We start from the raw sequence: 21,441 nt of genomic DNA, 5'->3' as shown, positions 1-21,441 counted from the left end.
GCCCAGTTTTTCTCCTGCCCAGGCAGGGGGTTGGACTTGCAGATCTACAAGGTCCCTTCCAACCCTACTTGTATGATTCTATGAAAAGGGGAAATGTGATCTGCAAAGACTGCAAGTCTTCCCTTCTCCCATCAGCACAAGGTTCATCAGAAGCATCCCTGCTTTCCTTACTTCTATGAGCTGAACCTTTGGGTCTTTACCTGTACTAGATACCAGCTACAGTTTTCAACAGAGAGTCAACAATTTTCAAGTCATACACATTACTAATATCTAGCCATATAAATGTGCCTCCATGATACTGACAGGAAACAACAGACCTCTGCCAATTTTGTCCCCAGGAAGAAAACAAATCCTCTCTGTTCTCCAAAACCATGCAAGGAGTCAGACCAACAACATCCTGAAAGCACACCACTAATACTAAAGACATATCGAAGGAAGAGAAGATAGGGCATTTGCAGAGAGCAAGAGGCTTAAAATACATGGGCCACATCAAGGGTCAGCAACATTTTTGGGCAGCGTGCCAAAAACACCCTACAACCTTGACTTATAAGACGTTGGCATGCCAGGGGCAAATAGTGGGGGAGCTGCAAGGGGCCCAATACTTGTGGCAGTGCAGCCCCAGCCCCTTCCCCACCATTCACCCTGAGGCGTGTTTGTCAAGCAGAATGCTTGTGTGTGCCACACTCTGGCACTCATGCCAGGGATTGCCTACCTTTGGTTTACATCATTTATGGATGAATTAGAGGGGCCAATTGACTTCCACCTCTCTCTGGATGGCCAGTATGCATTTGATGTGCGCTCTTCTTTCACTCTCCGTTGGCTCTTCATCATCCTTATGCTCTTGTCATGGCATCAGTGCCCCTTTTGGGACAGGGGGAGAGAGCAGAGGAGACAGCTCTTCCTTGGAACTCCCCAAGAAGACGACTTATCTGGTCTTCCTTTCCTGAGAGAACCTGCTGGGGCCATCCCTGGTGCGGCTTCACAAGGGGGAAGTCTCTAGCGTTGAGACCTGCCTTTTCTCACTTCCCTGGAGATCTGCAGCACTCCCACCCCCAAGAGCTCCTTCTGTTTGGTCAGCTCCCAGGTAGTGGATGTTTTCTTCTATAAAGAGGAGGGGTATCCGAGTGCTGAGGTCCTGTACAGCACAGTGGACTCTGTTCCAAAGCAACCTGTCTTTATTGTACCACTCTGGTTCCCTCTGTTCTTCTTTGGGCTCCACTCTGTCCTCCTTTGGACCATTTTTTTCTCATTAATTTCTGTCCTCCCTGGGACTTTCTGTGTGTTCTCCTTGGGACTACCTTTTCTCCAGCTCTCTGTCCTATCTTTTTACACCGCTTCCAGCTCTCTCAGAGCCTTACTCTTTTCAGCCACACTTGCAAGTAAACAGCTAAACTCACCCAATGCAATGAAACAAAGTCACAGGAAAACAATCACGGAGCCTCTCGGCCCAGCTGCCAGGCCCAGACTTCCACCTCCTCCTGGGTGAAAAAGGCATGTAGGTGTCCTGCTTACAAAACTATTTACAAAAATTATTGACAGCAAAGCCTGCTTACACTAACCCGCCTCCCCCAAAAATGTTCCCAACACAAACTGCAAGCTACAACTCAGCCCACTTTAGCCTCTTCCATCGCAGCCCTCAGGAGCCCTTCCATCAAGCCTCCCACCCAAGAAGGCACGCTGAGGCTTGTGCACTGGTTATTTCTTCAACGTTTCATAAGTTTCCAGTTCACATAATGGTTATGTGTGTGCCTGGGGGTGTGTACGCCTGCCATTCACAAACAAGGGAAAAAACTTGATTTGATTTCATAGCCTATTTTGCATAGGATCGCAACAGCATTAGCACAGTACATGCAGCCCAGATATAACCCTCAGCAGCATGGCACAAACTGACACAAGAACAAAGGTTTTGAGGGTTTTTTCTACCCACCCATCTAACTAGGAAGAATTTGGTAAGTTACTGACTAATGTAAATTTCACTTCAGTTGATGATATTTTTGATGATAAATGGTGGCCAATTGCCTGTGGGATTCACGGAACATCTGGTGATGTGACTGCTTGAAATACGGCATTTTGTATCATGTCTTTAAATAAATATGAAATATTTTACACATTATTTTACAAATGGAGATTCATACTCAACTTTCATACCCATTATTTGAAAATGAAAGCACTTATTACTAATTTAAAGTCTTCTAAAAGATTAATAAAAACAATGTTTTACAAATCCTATCAAGTTAAAATAAATTTGATGACAAACATGGACTTCTACATCTTACTGGGACTCTAGCGAACTTCGCCACTCATTCCACATGTCTAGACATGTAAGGCATGAATAAAAAAAGATAGTCTTGGGGGCATTTTGTCCACAGTGGATCCTATCTCATCCATCATACTCTATGCATTTATTCTAATGATTTCCTTGGTTGATGCACTTGAATTATGCGTTACAGAAAGGAGATTTTTCTTTAGATTTCTTTTGAAAGCCTCATTTCATATTAGTCTCCCTTGCCCTAATCTTTGCAGTAGCCACTGGTAATATCAGTAGCACTAATTCTGCTGCTGTAGATTGTCTTGCAGTAAGGCCAGGTTACTCTGAGCTGTAACTCTGAAAGCAGCGTCGGTTCACTAATCAAAGTAACTCACATCACTCCTTAATTGTTCTTAGTGGCACCCTTTAAAAGAAGAGAGATCAACAAGGCTCAGATCTTCAACTTGCAGGGAATCTTATTCAATAGGGATGTTTTGTATTCAGAGTGAACTGGGAAGAAGGGAAGAACTATTTCTTCTTGGGTTGACTGATGAAGGGATTTCTGTTCACAAGCAAGCAATGGAACTGTATTTGGAGCAGATCTATTTCTTGGGGCTTGTGAGCTTCATTATTTTAAATTTCTCTGGAAAACAAAAACTGTATTCAGTCATCGGTTGAGTCCTTGTATCATAAGACATATGTCATGTTTCCACATAGAAATACAGAGAAAAAAAGAGGCTGGAAGTGACTGCAGGATGTCATCTAGTCCACCTCACCTTCTCAAGGTAGGATCATTCCTGTTTAAATCATCCTAAATGTTTAACCTGCTGTTCAACATTTTAAAGGGTAGGAATTCCACTATCTCTCTAGGTAATCTGCTCCAGTGTTTAGCCACCCTCAAAGTTAAAGAATTCTTTCTAATATCCAACCTAAATCTCCTTTGTTGTAATTAAAGAATGGCACTTTTTGTCCTATCTCCTGCAGACACAGAGAATAGGCTATCACTATTCTCTGTATAGTCACCCTTCATGTAGTTGAAGACTGCTATCAAATCCCTCCTTTGTTCGTCTCTGGTTCAGACTAAAAATTTGGTTCTTTCAGTCTTTTCCTGAAAGTCATGTTTCCTAGACCTCTAATCATTTTTCTTGCTCTGCTGCACTCTTTCCATTTATCTGTCTTGAAGCGTGGTGCCCAAAATTGGACACCGTATTCCAGGTGTTGATATAATAATACATGTTAGAGACCAAAGTTATATCTAAAAAATATCTCTAACTTTGGTAGTACTCTACAGAATTTGGTGAAACTATGCCAGTGATGAATTTAACCTACCCCACGATCCTTGCCCTCTTCCAGACAAAGCAGCACTGGGTCCCTCCTGTATATTTCCTAGTGCTGTCCATGTGTTTGTTGAAGAACCCAGATGATGGGGATTCTACTACTTCCACTGAAAGGCTATTCCTTAGTTTAATAGCTCTTGTTCCAAAGACTCTTTTCTCTCTTTTTTTTATCTTCACCTTATGTTAGTTCTACTTCTACTCCTCTACACCATCCTCTCCTTTTCTGGCATTTATGAATGACAAGGCTACAACTAAGAGCAAGTGACTTAAGCAGCATTTGCAACCCCTTTTCCATTTCTTCACACAGTTAACACTTTAGGTATTTTGTCTGAAAAGCAATACAGTGAAAAAGATTCCATTTCTAATATAAGAATTACAAATGACATTAAAGGCACATAACATCCCCTTCATATAACTAGAGTCCATTGCTGTTTGGGTAGGATGTAGGGGGTAGTTGAATGCTTCCATACCTCATTGCTGCTGGTGAGAAAAGAGAGAAAAACCTGCAAACATAGTCACTCTCTGTTCCTCCACCCCACCCCAGTTTGAGCACTGCAGTCAATGCCCCAACATCAGATAAATGCTTTACATTAGACTTTTTGTGGTTGGGTGACTTGCACAATGCCTCCGTTCCTTCTTTAAGTGTGGCCTTAATATTTTATTTATTGTTTAAGAGATAACGCTCATAGTGAAAGAATATATGAGGCAATAAATGGCCGTTGCAGGTAATTAAATGCTGAAGAAAGCTGAGGCTATTGATAACCATAAAAGCCATTTATTTGGAGTGCACTCCAAAGCCAGGAGCTTTGTTCCTAGTACACAACAAGATTAATCAAACTACAGTAGTGAAGAGAGAAAACACAGTATTTTTCTTGCCCTTTGAGGATTTGAGATTCCTGAACTGCTGCTTCTTCAGTATTTCTTGTGTCACTTTGATCATAAATTTGGATGATAATAATACTTAGCTTTTCTACACTGCTTTTCATCCCTTGTGCCATAGTGCTTTTCCAAAGAAGGCAAGAATCATTATCCTCATTTGAAATATGATAAAAGAGGGGTACAGAGAGGCAATGTGACTTGCCCTTCATCATACAGCAGTTTCATGGCCCAACCTGTAACAGAACCCTGTCTCCTGACTCCCAGTCTGACATCCTGTCTACTGGGTCAGACTACTACTTAGCATTCCTAGAGCATTTTTTCCATCACAGTATGTTTACACACATGGAAGCTATCTTTTCCCCTCCTTAGGAACCCCAGAGAAATGCTTTCGCAGGGAAGCAGTGAATCTGCCAGGGCAGGGGTCAGCAATGTTTTTGGTCAGAGTGCCAAAAACACACCAACCTTGACTTGTACGATATTGGCATGCCAGGGATGGATGGTGGGGGAGCTGTGAGGGGGCCTGATCTTTGGTGCGGTAGTGCAGCCCTGGTACTTCCCCACTATCCACCTGGAGGCATGTGTGTACCAACTGCCAGCAATGAGCTGGGCCGGGGCTCTGCAGAACCCAGTACAGTTGTTTGCAGCTTTCCTGCCACCTGCCCCAGCTACCTTGGGCTGTGAGCAGGCCCCTGACACCTGCAGTGGAGCCTAGGCTGCTTGCAGTAGGAAGTGGGGAGGCTGCAAGCAGCTGTACTGGGATCCACAGAGCCCGGGCCCAGCTCATTGCTGGCGCACACACCTTCAGGTGGATGGCAGGAGAGCTGCAAAGGTCCAATCCTTGTTGTGGCTGTGTAGCCTCAGCCCCTTCCCCGCTGTGTCATCCCCCCTGCCTCCCTCCTGCTCCGGCATGCGTGCCAAGCAAAATGCCTTTGTGTGCCACACTCTGGTATGCATGCATGCGGGGAGTTGCTGACCCCTGTACTAGGGGCTGGACGTAGGGGCCACAACACAGGAAAGGGAAACAGTCTACATAGCTTAAATCTCTAATCTACAGGGACAGGCCCAAAATAATAAGTCCAGCCAGGCCTGGGGATGAACAAGGCTGTAGGGTTCGCTGTTCAGATTCCCCTTCACAGCCCTCCCCCACCCCCTTCACAGTGGGGAGTACGTAGTGTAGTAGTAACAGTGGGGAGGGAAGAGCAGTGGTGGAAATGCACAGTGCAAAAGCAGGGGCTGGAGCTTGGTTGCTGCGGGGGTTGGCTGCTGTGGTATCATCTCCTTTTTTTACCATTTAACCAGCTATTCTCAGGAGTGATAAGAGGAGGCAGAGCTACAGGATACTGAGGGGGAAGGTGGAGGACAGGAGCATGAGGTGCCTCCTAGCTCCATTGTGGAGCTGCCAATCCCCAGCGTGCAGTACTGGCCAGTTAGGCCTCTGTAAAATACTGAAACGTATTTTCTTTCTGGACATGCCGTCTTTTAGATGAGACTTAAAACTGAAGTTCCTGTCACTGGTAGTTAGGGAAATCCTAATGATGCAGAGAAGAAAGCAACACCTTTTGTATCATCAGTGGCATTCCCTACAGTAGACCTGTACTCACTTAGCAGTGGAAACAGACTATAGAGTGGTACAGCTGTGGGGCGTAGGTTTGTTAATCATTTGTATTTCACTAGTGCCCTAGAAAAGATCAGTGCCCTGTTGTATCAGGTTCTGTGCACCCAAGAAGCCAGAATCTCTGTCCAAAACCCTAAAGCAACAACTGAGTTTAACAAAGGGTATGCCTTCTCTGCAAAGTCAATCCATTTCTTACCTGGGGTTTAGCCTAAGCCCACTGCCGTCCTCACAGAAATCCTTCTGATTTGGTTTTGGAGGTGCTTTCAGCTCAAGCTAGTTTATCCAGCTTGGAGTATACTTTAGGGTCTGATTGGCACATGTACGAATGCCCTGGGCTTCTACTCAGGCTCTCAGGCTAGAACCCACCACCTCAGAGTGACAGCGCAGGCAAAAATCATTTGAGTCTTGATGGGTCTCCAAAACCTTTCCTACAATTTCTCTCAGAAAGCAGACAAGTTTTCTTGCAATAAACGCTATTGTAGCTGGGGAACAATCCTAAAATGTCTCAGCAGATGCTACCATGGGATGTGCCCTTAAATACGTAAGTGCAGAAACTCTGAAGATACAGTAACATGGCTAAGATTTTGGGTATGTTCAAGACGCATACAATGAGGAAAATGTTATGGAAAAAGGAGAAGGAGAGCAGTGATGAAAATAAATACTTAGGCTGGCTGTATGTTCAGCTACATGGTTTTGCAGTTCTTAGACTTTTAAAATTTTATTGCAAATTACAAATGCTTAAAGAAAGATACACATTTATCCAACAAATCCCACCTGGCCTTTATGTAGCCATTAGCATTTGGCAGTTCACTGTGGGAATAGGTGAATAACTGTGTAAGGTCACATACATGAGGGCAGGGTTAAAAGGTGACTACTAAATGGTGTAACTGGATTAATATGACTGGACACGATGCCTGCTTCTCTTCTCATTCCTGCCAGTGTAAATCAAGAATAATTGCACTGAAGTCAATACATGTGCTATGTTTCTTGGCAAGCAGAGGTGAAAAGGCACATGATTGTGAAAGAACATACATCTATATCCCAAGGTGGAGAACAGGCACTGTGAGGAATGTGGCTACTTTTCATGGTTTCCTATGGATTTTATTATGGGAACCACATCCTCTATGCGAAAGTCACCCAGGTCCAGAGGGCCTAGCGTAACCTCTCTGCACTGGGAGCAAATCATTGTTATTATTACTAAGCCAGGGGAAGATGGAGCAGTACTCTCCAGCATGTACATGGAGGAGATTTGACTCTATTCTACTGCATATAACAGAGGAGGCTTCCATACTGACACTACTGCCTAAATTAGCACAGATGGAAAGGTTAGCAGTTAGCCAAAGGCAAGACAAAAGAGGGCTAATAGAATATGTTGTTATATACATTCAATGGGTCAAGCCCTGCTCACTATTGTAAATCTGGAGTTTTTCCATTGACATCAATGATGTTATTGAAAACTACTGTTGGTATAAATGGGAGTAGCACGTGGCTCGCTGGCTCTTTTACAGATGTGAAAAGAAGGGCCTAGGTTTCATCAACTACCCAGTTTATCCAAAATCCTGTTGGTACAAAGATCTCAGGATACTACTTGCAGCAGATGGGTAGAAGGGATGGATGCATTGCAGTTTCACAGAAGAGGCCTTGTTCTCACTTATAACAGTGTTGTAGCAGTTTAGTGTTTTGTGCATTCCATATGCCCGATAACTACTTCAATGGCTCTTCGTATTTTCTACGTTTCATATGGTACAAGGCCTGATTTACTACTGGGGAATATTTTCAGTGATGGAAAATGTATCTGGTTTATATTCTGCTACGTTTACTTATATTGAGTAGTACTGGGTCAGCAGGCCCAGCAGAGGAGTGAGCAGCAGTTCAGAGTGCTTTAGGAAGGTAGAGTCTGACTCATTGCTCACACATCTGAAACCAGGGTTGCACTAAATAAAACAGCCCCCAACCCTGGTGCCACCTGTTTAAAGACAAAATAAAAATTGTCCAAATTCTCTAAGGCAAAAGGTACAAGAAGCAAAACTACATTTTATACTCAAATCATTTCTATAATACGGGATTAAAATATGGCGGCTTCATTGCCATACCATTTATATCCACTGTGTGGATGCTGTAGTGGAGGGGAAGGTAAGGGAATAATGCTTCTTGTGAGGTTCACTCCAAGTGATTCATGTGAAACTGATATTATCCATTTCATACTAACAGCGATAGGTTGATGTATAATGGCACTATGCTCTCTCAGATTCTTGTGTCACCTGGTAAGCACTCAAAATAATGCGACTTCAGATGAAGTAAGGTAGTTCAAGGGGGAGCCTTTCACTCTAAGCTCACTCATTTCAATCCAAACTAAGACATAAGTGAAATAGATTTGTTACCACCTGATGTCTCTTCAGCAGCTCCTGTGAAATTGGAAGGCTGTTCCAAGTCCTGCTCCTGTAAAGCAGATACTTCACAACACAAAAGCCAGCATCTCACTTGCTCACATTAGGGACAGATCAAGTTTAGAGCCTAAGGACTGAATATGTAAGGAGATTTTCAGCACTTATGTTTCTATTTCTAGGTCAGAAGGAGGGTCATGGGCAGACAACTGCCATAAACTGCACTCTGTCACTATACCATCAGTTCAGTAGCTAATGCTAGACTTTCACTTTCTATCTCTGTTCCCCAGGCCTCTTACATAAGCATTAAATGCACTTTAAATATTAAAGGAAAATCATGTCAGTGACAGAGTGATGATGCACCAACTATGCCCAAAGGTCTAATAGATCTGTAACAGGGAGATTAATGTTGCTGTTACTTTAAAGGAAAGCTTGTGGCAGACAGAGGCCAGGCAGCAGCATAAAGGTCAGCTGCAAAACAGTAGGCAACCAGGGAGCACTGTTCCCTAGGTAGAGCTGCACATTACAGAGAAAGGGACCACCTGCAGCCAGTCAAGGGAATGTTGCTCAGAATGAGCTGTGAAAACAGGCAATTAGAGGCCAAAGGCTAGGAGTGCCTAGTGCAGAGGTAGCTCTGCTGCAATAAGACAACAGGCAGAACCTGGATGGGTAACAAGGAAGCAGTGGTAGCAGTAATTGTAAGCTCCCTTGGAAGCTGGATGGCAGATTGTGATGAGCAGTCCCTGAAGGTGGTGGGGACTCACCTGACCTGTAGCAGGAGAGCTTAGGGAGTATAAAAGCCCAGGGCTTGATCTAGGAGTCAGTCCAGCCCTGCTGGTAGTCAGAGAATGGACTCTGCTATGAAAGGGTGCTACAGGTGTGACTGGTTGGGGATGCTTCCCTTGACCACTGCAAACTATCCAGAGAAGGAGCTCTGCACTTAAGGAACCATAGCTGAGAGACTTCCTGGGAGCTATCTTCTACAAATAAGGGATTAAAGGCTTATAGTTCTTTATATAGCCAGTAAGCTTACAATCTGTGTGGTAGCCAGTGTGCTTGTACTTTGATTACAGTTATAATTGGAGGGCTGAATGGGACTGATAGGGGAAGTTAGCAGGTCCTAGTAAAGCCAGAGTGTCACATGACTGTTTTGGGGAACCCTGCCAAGGGCTGGGGCCCAAGGCACAGAAAAGGCTCCTACCAGGGAGAATAAGACTAAAGAAGTGAGAGACAGACAGTGGGTTACAGTGCCCATCAGGGATGAAACTGCAGCCTGAGTGAGGTCAAGGCCAGGCCCATAGTCCAGAGAGGCAGAACTGCGGCTGGTGAGAGGCAAGAACTGGGGCCAGGGAGCAATAGCCTAAAGGAGGTAAGAAGAAATAGGGCCAGGGACCCCACAGATCAAGGAGTGAGAACTAGGGTCAGGGGTCCATAGCCCAGGAGGGGCAGAAGCTGATGAAGACATAGAAGCCTGAGTCCTGGTGGGGGAGAGGGAAGAGGGGGGAGGGCAGTGAATGAGAGAAGGCAAAGAGGCCTGAATGGACTGGAGCAGTGATTGGGTCTGATTACTCATTGAGTGACTGGTAACACCTGTGAGACATAGACATGGCTGTAAGGGAGGTTGGAGGCCATGTACAACTCATAAGACATCTGGTGTCCTAAGGGGCATGTGTGAGCCATGAGGGCCCACCTGGCATAGGGATAGATTAGAATCAGTAGGATCCAAGAGGGATCCACTGGCCAGGAGATGGGCCTTAAAGTAAGCCTTGGCCTTGGGGCAGCCTCCCTTTCCAAATACTAAGAACACCAAGGCGTAGCAGGTAAAAGCAAAGGGAGGATAGCACAGACACAGAATTGGGTGGGAACTTCTTGGCCAGGAGGCATCACAGTGACTTCTGGGGTATGGTCCTGTTACAAGATCATAACATGAAGCGATAAGAGATCATGAGATCATTCCCATTGCAGTATTCACTAACACTGATACTGGTATTGGGAGAATAATTTTGAATGAATGGAGGTTTGGAACTTGGGTTTTGGTGGCTTTTCTGTGCTGGCTTTTAACATACTGTGACAGGCTGATTCTACTGTACCTCATGTCCGTAACTGATACCCAGTTCTGTTGGACAAGTTTCTGTCTCGCTTTTATTTCTGTCACCCTTATGAAAGGATTTCTCCCCCCCCCACCCCTTTCTGGGGCAACTTGCTCAGAACAGCATCATGATCTACTCAATAGGAAGAATATGCAGCCCGCTTCAAAAGTGACACTCCTCATTGACTGCCAGTTGAGCACTAAGGCCAATGCAAATTCAAGGGGAAAGTGGCAAAAAACCCTTCAAGGGCTGGCATTTATGATCAAAAAGTTTTTTGTCAACCTTTTATAACATAAGAGATTTGTAAAGGGACAGGACAAATTTCTCAACAATTAAGTTTCTAAATAAAAGGCACCTCACTATTTTTGCTTAGTTGTAGCTTGGCTCAGCCCTTTTACTACTTCTGTAAATGATTATTTTTATAGCACTTATCATTATCATCATCCAGGCACACGGGGCACCCCAGGACTTTCCACCTGCCTTCCTCTCATCATTGTGTCTTCAGTCTTTCTTCTGGTTGCTTCTCCCACTTCACCTTTTTGTTGTATACACTGCACTCATTTTGCACACCCAGTGAATCACTGCAGGCTATGCTCTACCTTATCCTGCCCACACTTGCTTTCTGACCAGCCTCCATCTTTTAGCACTATTTATACCACCTCACAGTTGGGCCCCGACACTTCTCATGAGGGCTGCACCATGTGCATCTGATTTGAATGTGGCACAAGGAATCCTAAGCTGGTGCCCCAGATCCTGTCCTTGCTTTGGTCACTGATGTGGTGTCACAGAGGACAGCATAAGAGACTTTATAACACTGGCTGTGTATCTCTTTTTCCTCAGACTAACACAGCTAGAGAATAGATCCCTGAAACATGTAAGATATTTATTTTGGCCATTTATAAAAAATAAAATTCGTTGCTAAAGAAGAGAGGACTTCTTTTTTCACATTGTTGGCTGCCTCTGACATCAGACACCTCCAGGGAAGAAGACTGCCTAATCTGCACATTACAGAGTAACACTCACCCAAGGAGACTCGTATTCCCAGGGGAATATGCTTCCAGCTTCTATCTCCCCTTGTGTAAAATGAAGCTTATTTTATGCCTTGGAGGACTCTTACAATCTTTGAATTCTCCTCAGCCTGATGAAGGGTGTATGTGCCTGAAAGTTTGTGGGGTGTTTTTTTTTCCCCCTTTTGTTGTTCTTGCTGCTATTTAGTTGGTCTAATAAAAGATATTGCCTTTGAACTAAGAGCTTTGTGTATCTCTAGGTCTTACAGATACACTGAGGTTGCCACAAATGCCCTACTATATGTTAAAAAAGACAGTTTTAAAACTTAGTATCCTATTTCTCTTGCTTCATAATATGTGGCTTTAGGAGGAGGTGGTTGCTTTGTTTGGTTTTCCTGGAGTGTCCCCACTTGTCTTGGCACATAAAGCACACAGGGGGAGGTCCTTCCGGGTAAACAAGTGATTAAAAACTCATAATGGTAGGCCATAAAGTATTAATGCAATGGGGATTGTATACACGTAATAATGAAAAAATACTCATCCATTGCACCGATGTGCTTCTTAATGAAAATCAGGTGAAATAATTTTAAGCAAGGTGAGATACTTAAAGAACTACAGGTTCAAGGCCTTGCTTTTGTACCTTCTTGTAGGTTGATGCTTACAAATAAAATTCCCATTCTTTCCTTGAACACATATTAACTACCCTTCTTTTTTTCAAATCTTCCCATAACACTGCATCTGCAAAGCTAGCAACCATCAGGTATAACAGGTACATGCGCATACTGAACCTGTGCTCCTTGAATCTTTGGCTTCCACTGGGCGTTCTGTTTGAACTCTGTCTGGTTCAGAGATTAAAGCATTTGGCACAGAATCCCTGCCATCTTTTACAGCCCTGATCATGCTGTTATTTCTTGACAGATAACAAAACAACACAAAACATTTAAAACCACTGCAAATCTGACTTAATTTATGTTCCCTGGGAGATCCAAAATTGAAATTCTGATCTCTGCAAACTATATTGTATTGTAGGGGTACCTAAGCTAGCTGTAAATGCATTAGCTCAGGTACCAGAAGCAGGATAGCTTCAGCTTCATGGTGTTTATGGGCTATTTTGCCATGTAAAGAAGCAGTAATATTTAAAAGGGATGCAAACATATCCACTGCCTACTGCTACGTAATCCAAAATGAGTCTATTCAAGTTAACAGTGTCACTTTGGATTTACACTAGATAGGAACCTGGATTGTGTAAAAGCTATCACAAGTCATGTATAGAATAACTTTCTTTCCTGGCCTTATGAAAGTCATCTACTACTTAAGGAATGGATATCCCACATTTGGTTCCAGAGGGAGGTGTAAAGCTTGTATTCTCAAACAAGAAGTAACTTTAATCATAACCATATTGTGATACACTGGTAAAACTCTAGCCCCCTTCAGCTTTAAGCCCATGTAAGAACTCCCACTGACACAAATGAGCTAAGGATTTCATTTTTGACTTGACATCATTAGGACCTGTGCCTCCTAGGGGCAGTACCAGAGCTAGGTTACACTGTACAGCAGTCAGCTAGGCCCTGTCTATACTATACCCACTATCATTACTACTATCTGTGAAGTGGGGCTCAATGGGAATTATGGATCCAGAACATCCTAATGAATTTATGTCCACATCAGATATCCTTTGCACTCCTACAAGTAATAGTGTAGCCCTGCTTCTTCTGTTATGCGGTGGTGGGTATGCCACGTTGTATGGATCAAGCAGAAGACAAGAAAGTGCATGAAAAAAAAACCATCAGTACATATTCACATGTAATATTTATTTCCATTGTGGTAACCCCTAGAGGCACAAGCCACAATCAGGGCTCCATCTACCAGTCGCTATTTACGAACACAGTCAAACACGGTCACTACCCAAAGAGTCAGACATTTAACTGATGACAAGAAGCAACAAGACCAGTAAGTGGTAATGGGTGAGGGAAAACTAGTAGCAAACTGGGTGGGCAAGCAGGGCATATGCCCTGGGTGCTGCTTAGTAGGAGGAGCACCAGAAAGACAAGGACAGGGCATTTGACCCCAGGGCTACTGCCTGCCTGCTACTTGCTTGGCTGCAGAAAGGACCTGGGGCAGGCAATGTATGTAACAAAGCATGAGACTTTCTGGGAATTATGCAGACCAGTAGTGGAGTTCACTGCTGCTGAAGGGAGAACTGCTCTATGTTGTGCCCTATGTTCATCAATTTTCCTCCCTCTGGACATGGTGGCAAAAAATGGGGTGAAAGTCCCCAGCAGCAGTAAACTGCACTGCCACTCTAGAGAACTAAGGGTCCCAGAACTCCTTGCACTGGATGCTGCTTGCTGCTCTTCAAGGGAGGGAGGTGAGGAGGGGGGAGGAGGCTGGGGGAGACTGCCCAGGGTACATTTTTCCCGCACTGTGCTTCTGGGGAAGATCAGTATGAACAGACTCAGGAAACACAAGTCACTGGTGGCATTGTTTTAAAAATAAGGTTAAAAAGTAAGTACTTAATATAGAATAATAGTGGTTCCTGCTGTCCATCAGCCTACCTTTTATCCATCCCTGATAGACCTCATAGGTAAATGGGCATATTAGAATTAAACTCATTTGCTGACTCTTATGACTTTTCTGGAACAGTCCCGAATCAAACCTAAATTATATAGAGTCATGTTCATTGGCCCCTTGTGAAATCTTTGGCAGCAGTTAAATCCAAACCTACCTGACTCCATCCTTCTACTCTCATACTCCTTTGGATGTTCAGAAGTGCTGCTGTATTGTGCGAAAGACTGATTGCTGAAGAGATTCTCACACAATAGGCTGCGGCAGAGTTTTTTGAGGAAGCGCAGGACATACCCAATGCTGTTCACAACTGGCAGGCTCAGGAGATGCTGCTTTCCATCAAAAGAGGCAGAAACTGAAAAGTAAGAAAGAGCAATTCAATGAGCACACAAATGCACAGGAGCAAACTGGTCTGAGATGACTTTGTAGAGTAGGAAAATAATACTGTGCAATGTTCATGGCTGCTGCTTAAGATATTTTATACAATAACAACATGTGAGGTTAAAGCAAAACCCAAAGAGCTGAAGAAGCTCCAGTCAGGTGAAGCGGATCCTCTTTATGTCAGAACACAGAAAACTTGGCAAATGACACTGCAAGTTTAGTAGCAAGAATTTATAACAAATTTACCAAACTGAGGATGCACTAAACTAAACTAAACTAAACTAAACTAAACTAAACTAAACTAAACTACAGCAGTAGTTCTCACACTTTTTACAGTCAAGGCACTCCTTATTATTCTCAAGGCACCCCAGCTATGAACTTTCACTCATTGTTTGACTAGGAAAAAAATAACAGAGCAATTTTTCTGTTGCAAAGAACTCAGATACCAGTAGGTCAAAATGTTTTTGACCCTATTGATACCTTTTTGAAATCTCTGGATTTATCTTGCACGCCTAGCAGTGCTAATATTGCATGGCACCTCAAAGCACCATTAAACAGATTCCATGGCACCCCAGGGTACCACATCACCCTGGTTGAGAATCACTGGACTAGAGGATAGTCAACATAAGACCTATATTTAAGAAGGGGAAAACACAACCCAGATAATAGCAGACCCTATAACTCTAATCTCAGTATAAAACAGGGCTATTAGAACAATTTTGAAGGAAAGAATAATGGCAGCAAATAGGATAACTGCAACAGGGGTATACTTGTAAAAGTACTGTGCAGTAAGCCTAACCAGGAGCAGATTTGCTCCCAATAGTAGCAGCCTGGTACAGGGCTGCTCCCACCTTGCCCTACCTCCCTGCAGCAGCCAAGAGGAGCTCCAGGTTCCCCCTGGGTGCTAGCCTAGGGGCTGGCAGGGAGCATGGGGCTGGTCCTGATGCTCACAGGGCCAGGAGAGCTCTGCCAGCTGCATTGGGAGGGGTCCTGATGCACACAGGGCTGGGAGACAACTGCTGCTGCAGACCTCTCACCCTGTGCACATGAGGACAAGCCCTGTGCCTAAAGAGGCTTCCCAATACAGCCTGGGGCTGGCTGGGAACTGTCTCATCCTGGTGCAGGTCCCAGCCAGCTCTGGGCTGTGCCATGCACAGGGGCAGGTCCCATTCAGCCCTGGGCCATGAGGGAAAATTTCTGCCCAGCCCAGAGCTGGCTGGGATCTTCCCCAGAATGGGATAGTTCCCGGCCACCCCTGTGCTGGGCGGGGAAACAGAGAGCTCCCAAATCCCAGTGCTGCTTGGCTTCCAGCTCCTGTGGGGAACCGGGAGCTGAGCAGCACCAGTATGGGCTGGGAGGGCAGAGAGCTACCGCACCCTGGCACTGTTCATCTCCCAGGTCCTGAGGGGAGCTGGGAGCTGAGCAGTTCCAGGTAAGTTCCCCATCCCCTGTGGCCTCTGTGGTCACAAATTTGCTCTCAGTCAGCATCTACACATGTGCTACTACCTGTTTACTACCTGTATTTATGGATAGTAACTAACTGCACAGTAGCCTAATTTACTGCACAGTAAATATGCACATGTGTAGACAGTGATGCTTTACTGTGCAATAGATAAGCCTACCACACAGTAAAGCGTCTTGTGTAGACATACCCAGACTTGGGTATATTAGTCAATCATGGGATACTTGTGAGTCATATTTATGATATGGATGTATCAGGCAAAGTATTTCCAGTAGAAACAGAGACTAATGAATGCCATTGTACAAGGCCCTGATCTAGAAGTCAATGTGCAATTCTGGAATGAGTGCAGAAAAGGGCTACTGGTGTAATCAACAGAACAGAAAACCTAACTTCCAAGGGAGACTAAAAGAGCTTAGCTTGTTTAGCCTAACGAAGTGAAGACTGAGGGAATGTGGTTGTTCTGAAGAAATACTTTGAGGTTAAAAACACAAAAGAGCTCTTTAAGCTAAAGAACAATGTTGGCACAAGAAGAAATATGAATAATTTGGCCAAAAACAAATTAAGGCTAAAAATTAGAAAAAAAAATGTTAACCATCAGAGCTTCTAGTTCTCTCCCAACATTAATGTAAACTATATGTATTCATCGAGAGAAGACTACATGGGCATGAAACCTCATGCTACTCTGCATTGGTTAGAACAGATTTGCATGTCTTCAGGAATGAAACAGAATAGTTTTCTGAGTATGTCTGATGCCTTGCTCAAGGAAGTCATAAATGAAACTAGAATGCCCCAAAAGGAAAGAAAAGGAAGGGCAAAACTCTGGGTCCCACAATGCAAGGGGTCCCAGTGACATTGCAAAAGCTAATTTGATCCCTGTAGGGCTCGTCTGATTGGTCCATGGACAGTTTGCATCTCACTGTCTGCTTACATCCCATTCATCCTCATAAGCTCATTTGAAAATTATTGATTCCATAGTATGCCCTTGTGCTAAAATCATTTCATAAAACAAAACTGTCCTGCTTTATAAAAAGTTATCCAGGTTTACTTTGTGGGAGCCACCACAGTAATCTTGGTTCCAGCTGCCCAAGACTTGAAGTTAAAAATCTTTCCCAGACAATCCCATTATTTTCAGTGGGTTTCTATGGGTGTAGCCAAGAGAGCTGCTCTGTTACATACAGGACACTAACATACTGCTAAAGTCAACAAGTAGCATTTGGCCCACACATATAACTTCCATTTTAAGCTAGTTGGTAATGGCACATATCATTGTTCTCTTAAACTTAAAACGGCCCACATTAACATTTGTGTTAATGTTTTCTGCTGTTTCCTTTCCCATCTTTTAATACAAAGCTAACTTTGAAAAAGGTGGGGGAGTGAGAAAACAAAGGAACACTCATTTAAAACGTGAGGCAGAAAATGCTTTTAATGATATTTGATTTTTACTAGATGGTTTGCTGCTGTAAACAAGGCACATATCAGAGTACATGATGACTGCCAGTAACAGGCACTTGGCTGTGTAATCCATTAAGGCATTCTGACTAACAACAGCCTCTCTCAATATACTGGACTCCTGGGGCCCAATTCTAATTTCATACCAGTGCAATTCCTTCAACTTCAACAGAGTTACTCTTAACTTAAAAGGGTGTGAATGATGTAACAATTGGTCCCTGGCTCAGTGATCTGAATAATTCTGGTACAACCTTCAGGTTTGAAGGACGGGTTAAGATTTAGAGCACTTCTGGATTTATCGCAAAACCTTTCTTTAATTCATAGATTAAGGGTCGGAAGGGACCTAGTAGATCTTCTAGCCCGACCCCCCGCCAGGGCGGGAGAACAACAAAAAACCCCAAAAAGAGAAACGGGACTCAAATGAGTTTTACCTGACACCATTTCAGCTCCATAGCCCTGCTTGACAAGTGAGAAGACGGTCTTTTGCTGAAGTGAGGAGTCAATGCAGGCCTGAACTACTTGCTGTAGGACCATGGAAGGTCTTTCAGGCCCAAAGTGATCTGGAAGCTGTCGCACCTTTTTTCTGTCAAGGTATGGCCCCATGTTCGCCTGTTTGTTGACGTAGATGCAAACTGCAGGCACAAAATCAAGACACAGTTGTTACAAAAAATCTTTGAAGTCATCACAACCAGCCCTGGGCTTGTATGTTTCATGATATTTTAAGTGCTCTTTCATTTGTGAAAATTCATGATGTGCAGAGACAAAAGTGCCTAATGAGGCCAAATTCTGTGTGCCTTACTCCTACTGACATTCCCATTACCTGAATAAAGCAAGCTAGATTTTGCCCTATATACATTTCACTATGTGAGGAAAACTACATGCAATTAAATAATCTATTGACAATTTCTATATATGACCAGAACATATCATACTCTCTTGCAATCTACCATAGCATAGAATATATAATGAAAATAAAAATAAGGGGATACTGGATGACATTTATCATTAATAGTATTAAATTGTAATCCAATATTTCTATATATTTAAAGCTATAATTTTAGGCTGGTTTGAAACTGATGTTGTAAATGAAATGTTTTGAAGCTGTTCCTCATTCCAATCACACAATGGAGTTGTGTTGAGGTGCCGTACGAAAGTCTGAGTCATCATTGGTCCCAATTTCTCAGGCTCTAGTGTAGTTGTGATTTCCAGAGTGAATATATATGCCGTACTGTGATGCCTGAGATTGTGGCCTTCACGATGTCTTTTTCCCTCTGTGTCTAAATTCTACCTTGCATGTTGCATCTTATTTTGGGAACTATTGTGTCATGTGCATGTTAACGTTCTTTGCTGTGCTCAGTTCTATATCTGGGCCAACACATAAGGACCTGCAGGGGACTTTTGAGGCCCCTTACTATCAGACTTCCCACATGCTTCCCCTGTCAGTTATATAAATGGTCTCACATATCACCATTAAAAAATTTCTCAAGTTGGACACAATTCAGAGAAGTCCAGAAGGCCCAACTGTAAGGAATTGTGTTTCTTTTGAGACCTGCAGTACAACTGTGGGAGGAATTTTGGGGGGTAACAGCAAGCCAATAAGTCCTTCCCAGCAGTGGGGTTCTGTATACCTCCATGGGCCATTGGACACAAACTGAAGAAAGGCAGGCTTGGAAGGGAGATTTGTGGGCGAACTGGGGAAATGACTAAACCAGGCTTGTCCAACATATATCCCGCAGCCTGCCAAGCCATTTTCTGAGGCCCGAGTTCCCTCGCTCGGGACAGGGTGGTGGGGGAGGGGAGGGGAGCTGCTCACCCCTGTGGGGCCAGGCTCGTCACGTGAGCCGGTTCCCAGCGCCGCCGCCCTGAGGGCTGCGTGGCATGGGGCTGCCCCAGCCGCGCCTGATGGGACGAGGTGGGGACAACGCTTGCTTTTACTTCTCTCTGGCTCGGCCCCTTGCCCCCAGTGTCCCACCCGCCTCCTGGGACTTGCTGGGCTAGGTGGCCATGGGGTGGGAATGGGGCGCGGTGCCTGGCACAGGCAGTCAGTAGGGCAGCCCCAGGGGGGCCTCAGCAGGCGGGGTCCTGGCGTAACCTCTGCGGGACGAGGCGGTGGGAGCCGGTATCTGCCGGACCCCGTGCTCTGGGCTCGCAGCGCTGAGGCCACTGGGGCTGCGTGTGTGGGCAGCTGGGCACCATGGTGAGTGGGGCCATGTGGGTGGGCGGGTGAGGGACTGCAGTGCAGCGGCCGCCTCGCTCCGGCCCCCCTTGGGCAGCGCCGGCTTGTGGGGCTGTGCTGCTTGGGGCATGGGGATGTGGAGCTATTTATTTCTCCCTTTCAGTCTCTGGGACAATAGCTGGCTGGATGCAGAATGGGTCCCTCCTGCCCCTGCCCACCAGCAGCTACCGTGAACCTTGCAGTAACAGGCAGGTGTGGTAGGGCTCCACAGGCAGGGTCTCTCTGGCCCAGGACAGAGGGTGTTTGAATATGGATCACCGGCCCACTGGTTGATAAAAAGTTCATGATCTGGCCCCACATTCAAAAAGGTTGGACACCCCTGAACTAAACCCTTGAATCTTATGCATGTGTATCTATCCTGCAAGATGCTTTGGAGGCGAAGTGAACTGCTGACTGCTGTCCCCCAAGTGACAAAACTATCTAGAGCTGGGAAAGGTGCAGAATGGCTCCATCCCCACGCTCAGCTGCTAGGCTACTGCTTTGCTCCTAGGGCCTCAGAGAAGGGCAAACAGTTTTTTACTTTATACTGTAACCATTTGATTTATAAAAGCATAAAACAATAATCCTGTGCATGGGCGACTGGTGCCTCCCATGTCTGGTGGGGGGCACAAGCAAAACATGACTGGGGTGGGAGTCCACCAGCGGCCAGCTGGCAATCAGGGGTGGGGGCAGTCTCTGAGTGTGCCAGCATCATGGCAGCAGCAGAAGTGCTGGCACTTTTGTATGTGGTACAGTGGCGGTGGAGCCAATTTTAGGGGAGGTGCAAGCACTGTCCATGCCCCCCTACCAACTTGCTTTCGGGGGGGGCACATGCCCCTCCCCCTGTATTCCCCCTATGTGTCACCTATGATCCTGTGGTTAACTCCCCAACAGAAGGCACTGCTGGGACTAGAACCGTGGCAAGCCTCAGAGTCTAAGCAGTAGCACACTGAAACGTTCTAGCACACCTTTGTATGAAGTGGTTTATACCCTAATTGGGCCCCATCTGAACAGACCAAAGAATCCTTTTTAACAACAGGCCAGCAAGAGCCTTGTTTAAACATAGTTAAGGCTTGCTCCATTTCAAAGCAGCTAGAGCTGTGGCTGTGGTGAAGAAGAGTGACTGAAAACAAAGCCACAGTAAATCTAAAGTAAGACATATTATAATAGCTGGCTGAATGTGCTGGAGCTGTCATCTCCTGGATAATATAACATTATCCTCTGACAGAAATCAGATATGTGACAAAAAATATCAAACAGAGTGGAAGACACAATGACAGCCTGGTAACATTGGAAATAATGTATACTTTACAGCACATAATGGAAATCCAGGGCTAATGTCACAGTGCACTGTGTTATGACATAGCCCCTCATACTGAACAACAAAAAAGGACTCAAGCAATACATCCTGGGTAAATATGAATATAAAAGCAATAATACTTCATATTACATACATCTCCAAAATGCCATACAACCCCAGAGATGACAGAACTAAAAATGCAAGCAGGGTGCTTGGACTATAGAAAACTGCCAGCCTGTGGAGTGATTAACACAAAATAGGATGGTATCAGGAGACTCAACATCTTTAGTTCATGTTTGTGTTTGCTTGAACCTGCTGCTGGGATACACTTTGCTGGCATTAAGCAAGGTTTGGTCAGTCCAGCATCCCATTCTTAATCATAAAAATTACTTAATCCCTGTCTACATTCCAAATGGGTGATAAGAACACAGTGCATGGAGAGCTGCCTGAGCCAACTTTAACCTAGACACCAGTGCCAGCTGGCTGAGAATCCGGAGCACTTGCTTAGG

The 21,441-nt window shown here is 44.7% G+C and overlaps 1 protein-coding gene across 1 annotated transcript in view; it reads right to left on the bottom strand.

Moving 5' to 3' along the window:
• Nucleotides 1-21,441, bottom strand: part of SCML4 (sex comb on midleg-like 4 (Drosophila)) — a 104,354-nt gene that overhangs the window by 48,781 nt on the left and 34,132 nt on the right. The window contains exons 3-4 of the mRNA XM_019520133.1: nucleotides 17,849-18,049; nucleotides 14,286-14,480 (exon numbers count right to left, since the gene is read on the bottom strand). Coding sequence (XP_019375678.1) covers nucleotides 14,286-14,480; nucleotides 17,849-18,049 — 396 coding nt within the window. The remainder of the gene's footprint in view (nucleotides 1-14,285; nucleotides 14,481-17,848; nucleotides 18,050-21,441) is intronic.

This window comes from Gavialis gangeticus, unplaced genomic scaffold, assembly GCF_001723915.1.
Source record: "Gavialis gangeticus isolate Ggan-Ray unplaced genomic scaffold, GavGan_comp1, whole genome shotgun sequence".
Classification (NCBI taxonomy): Eukaryota; Metazoa; Chordata; order Crocodylia; family Gavialidae; genus Gavialis; species Gavialis gangeticus.
Note: the sequence above shows the minus strand (reverse complement) of the source record. Positions and strands in the feature narration are given on the sequence as shown.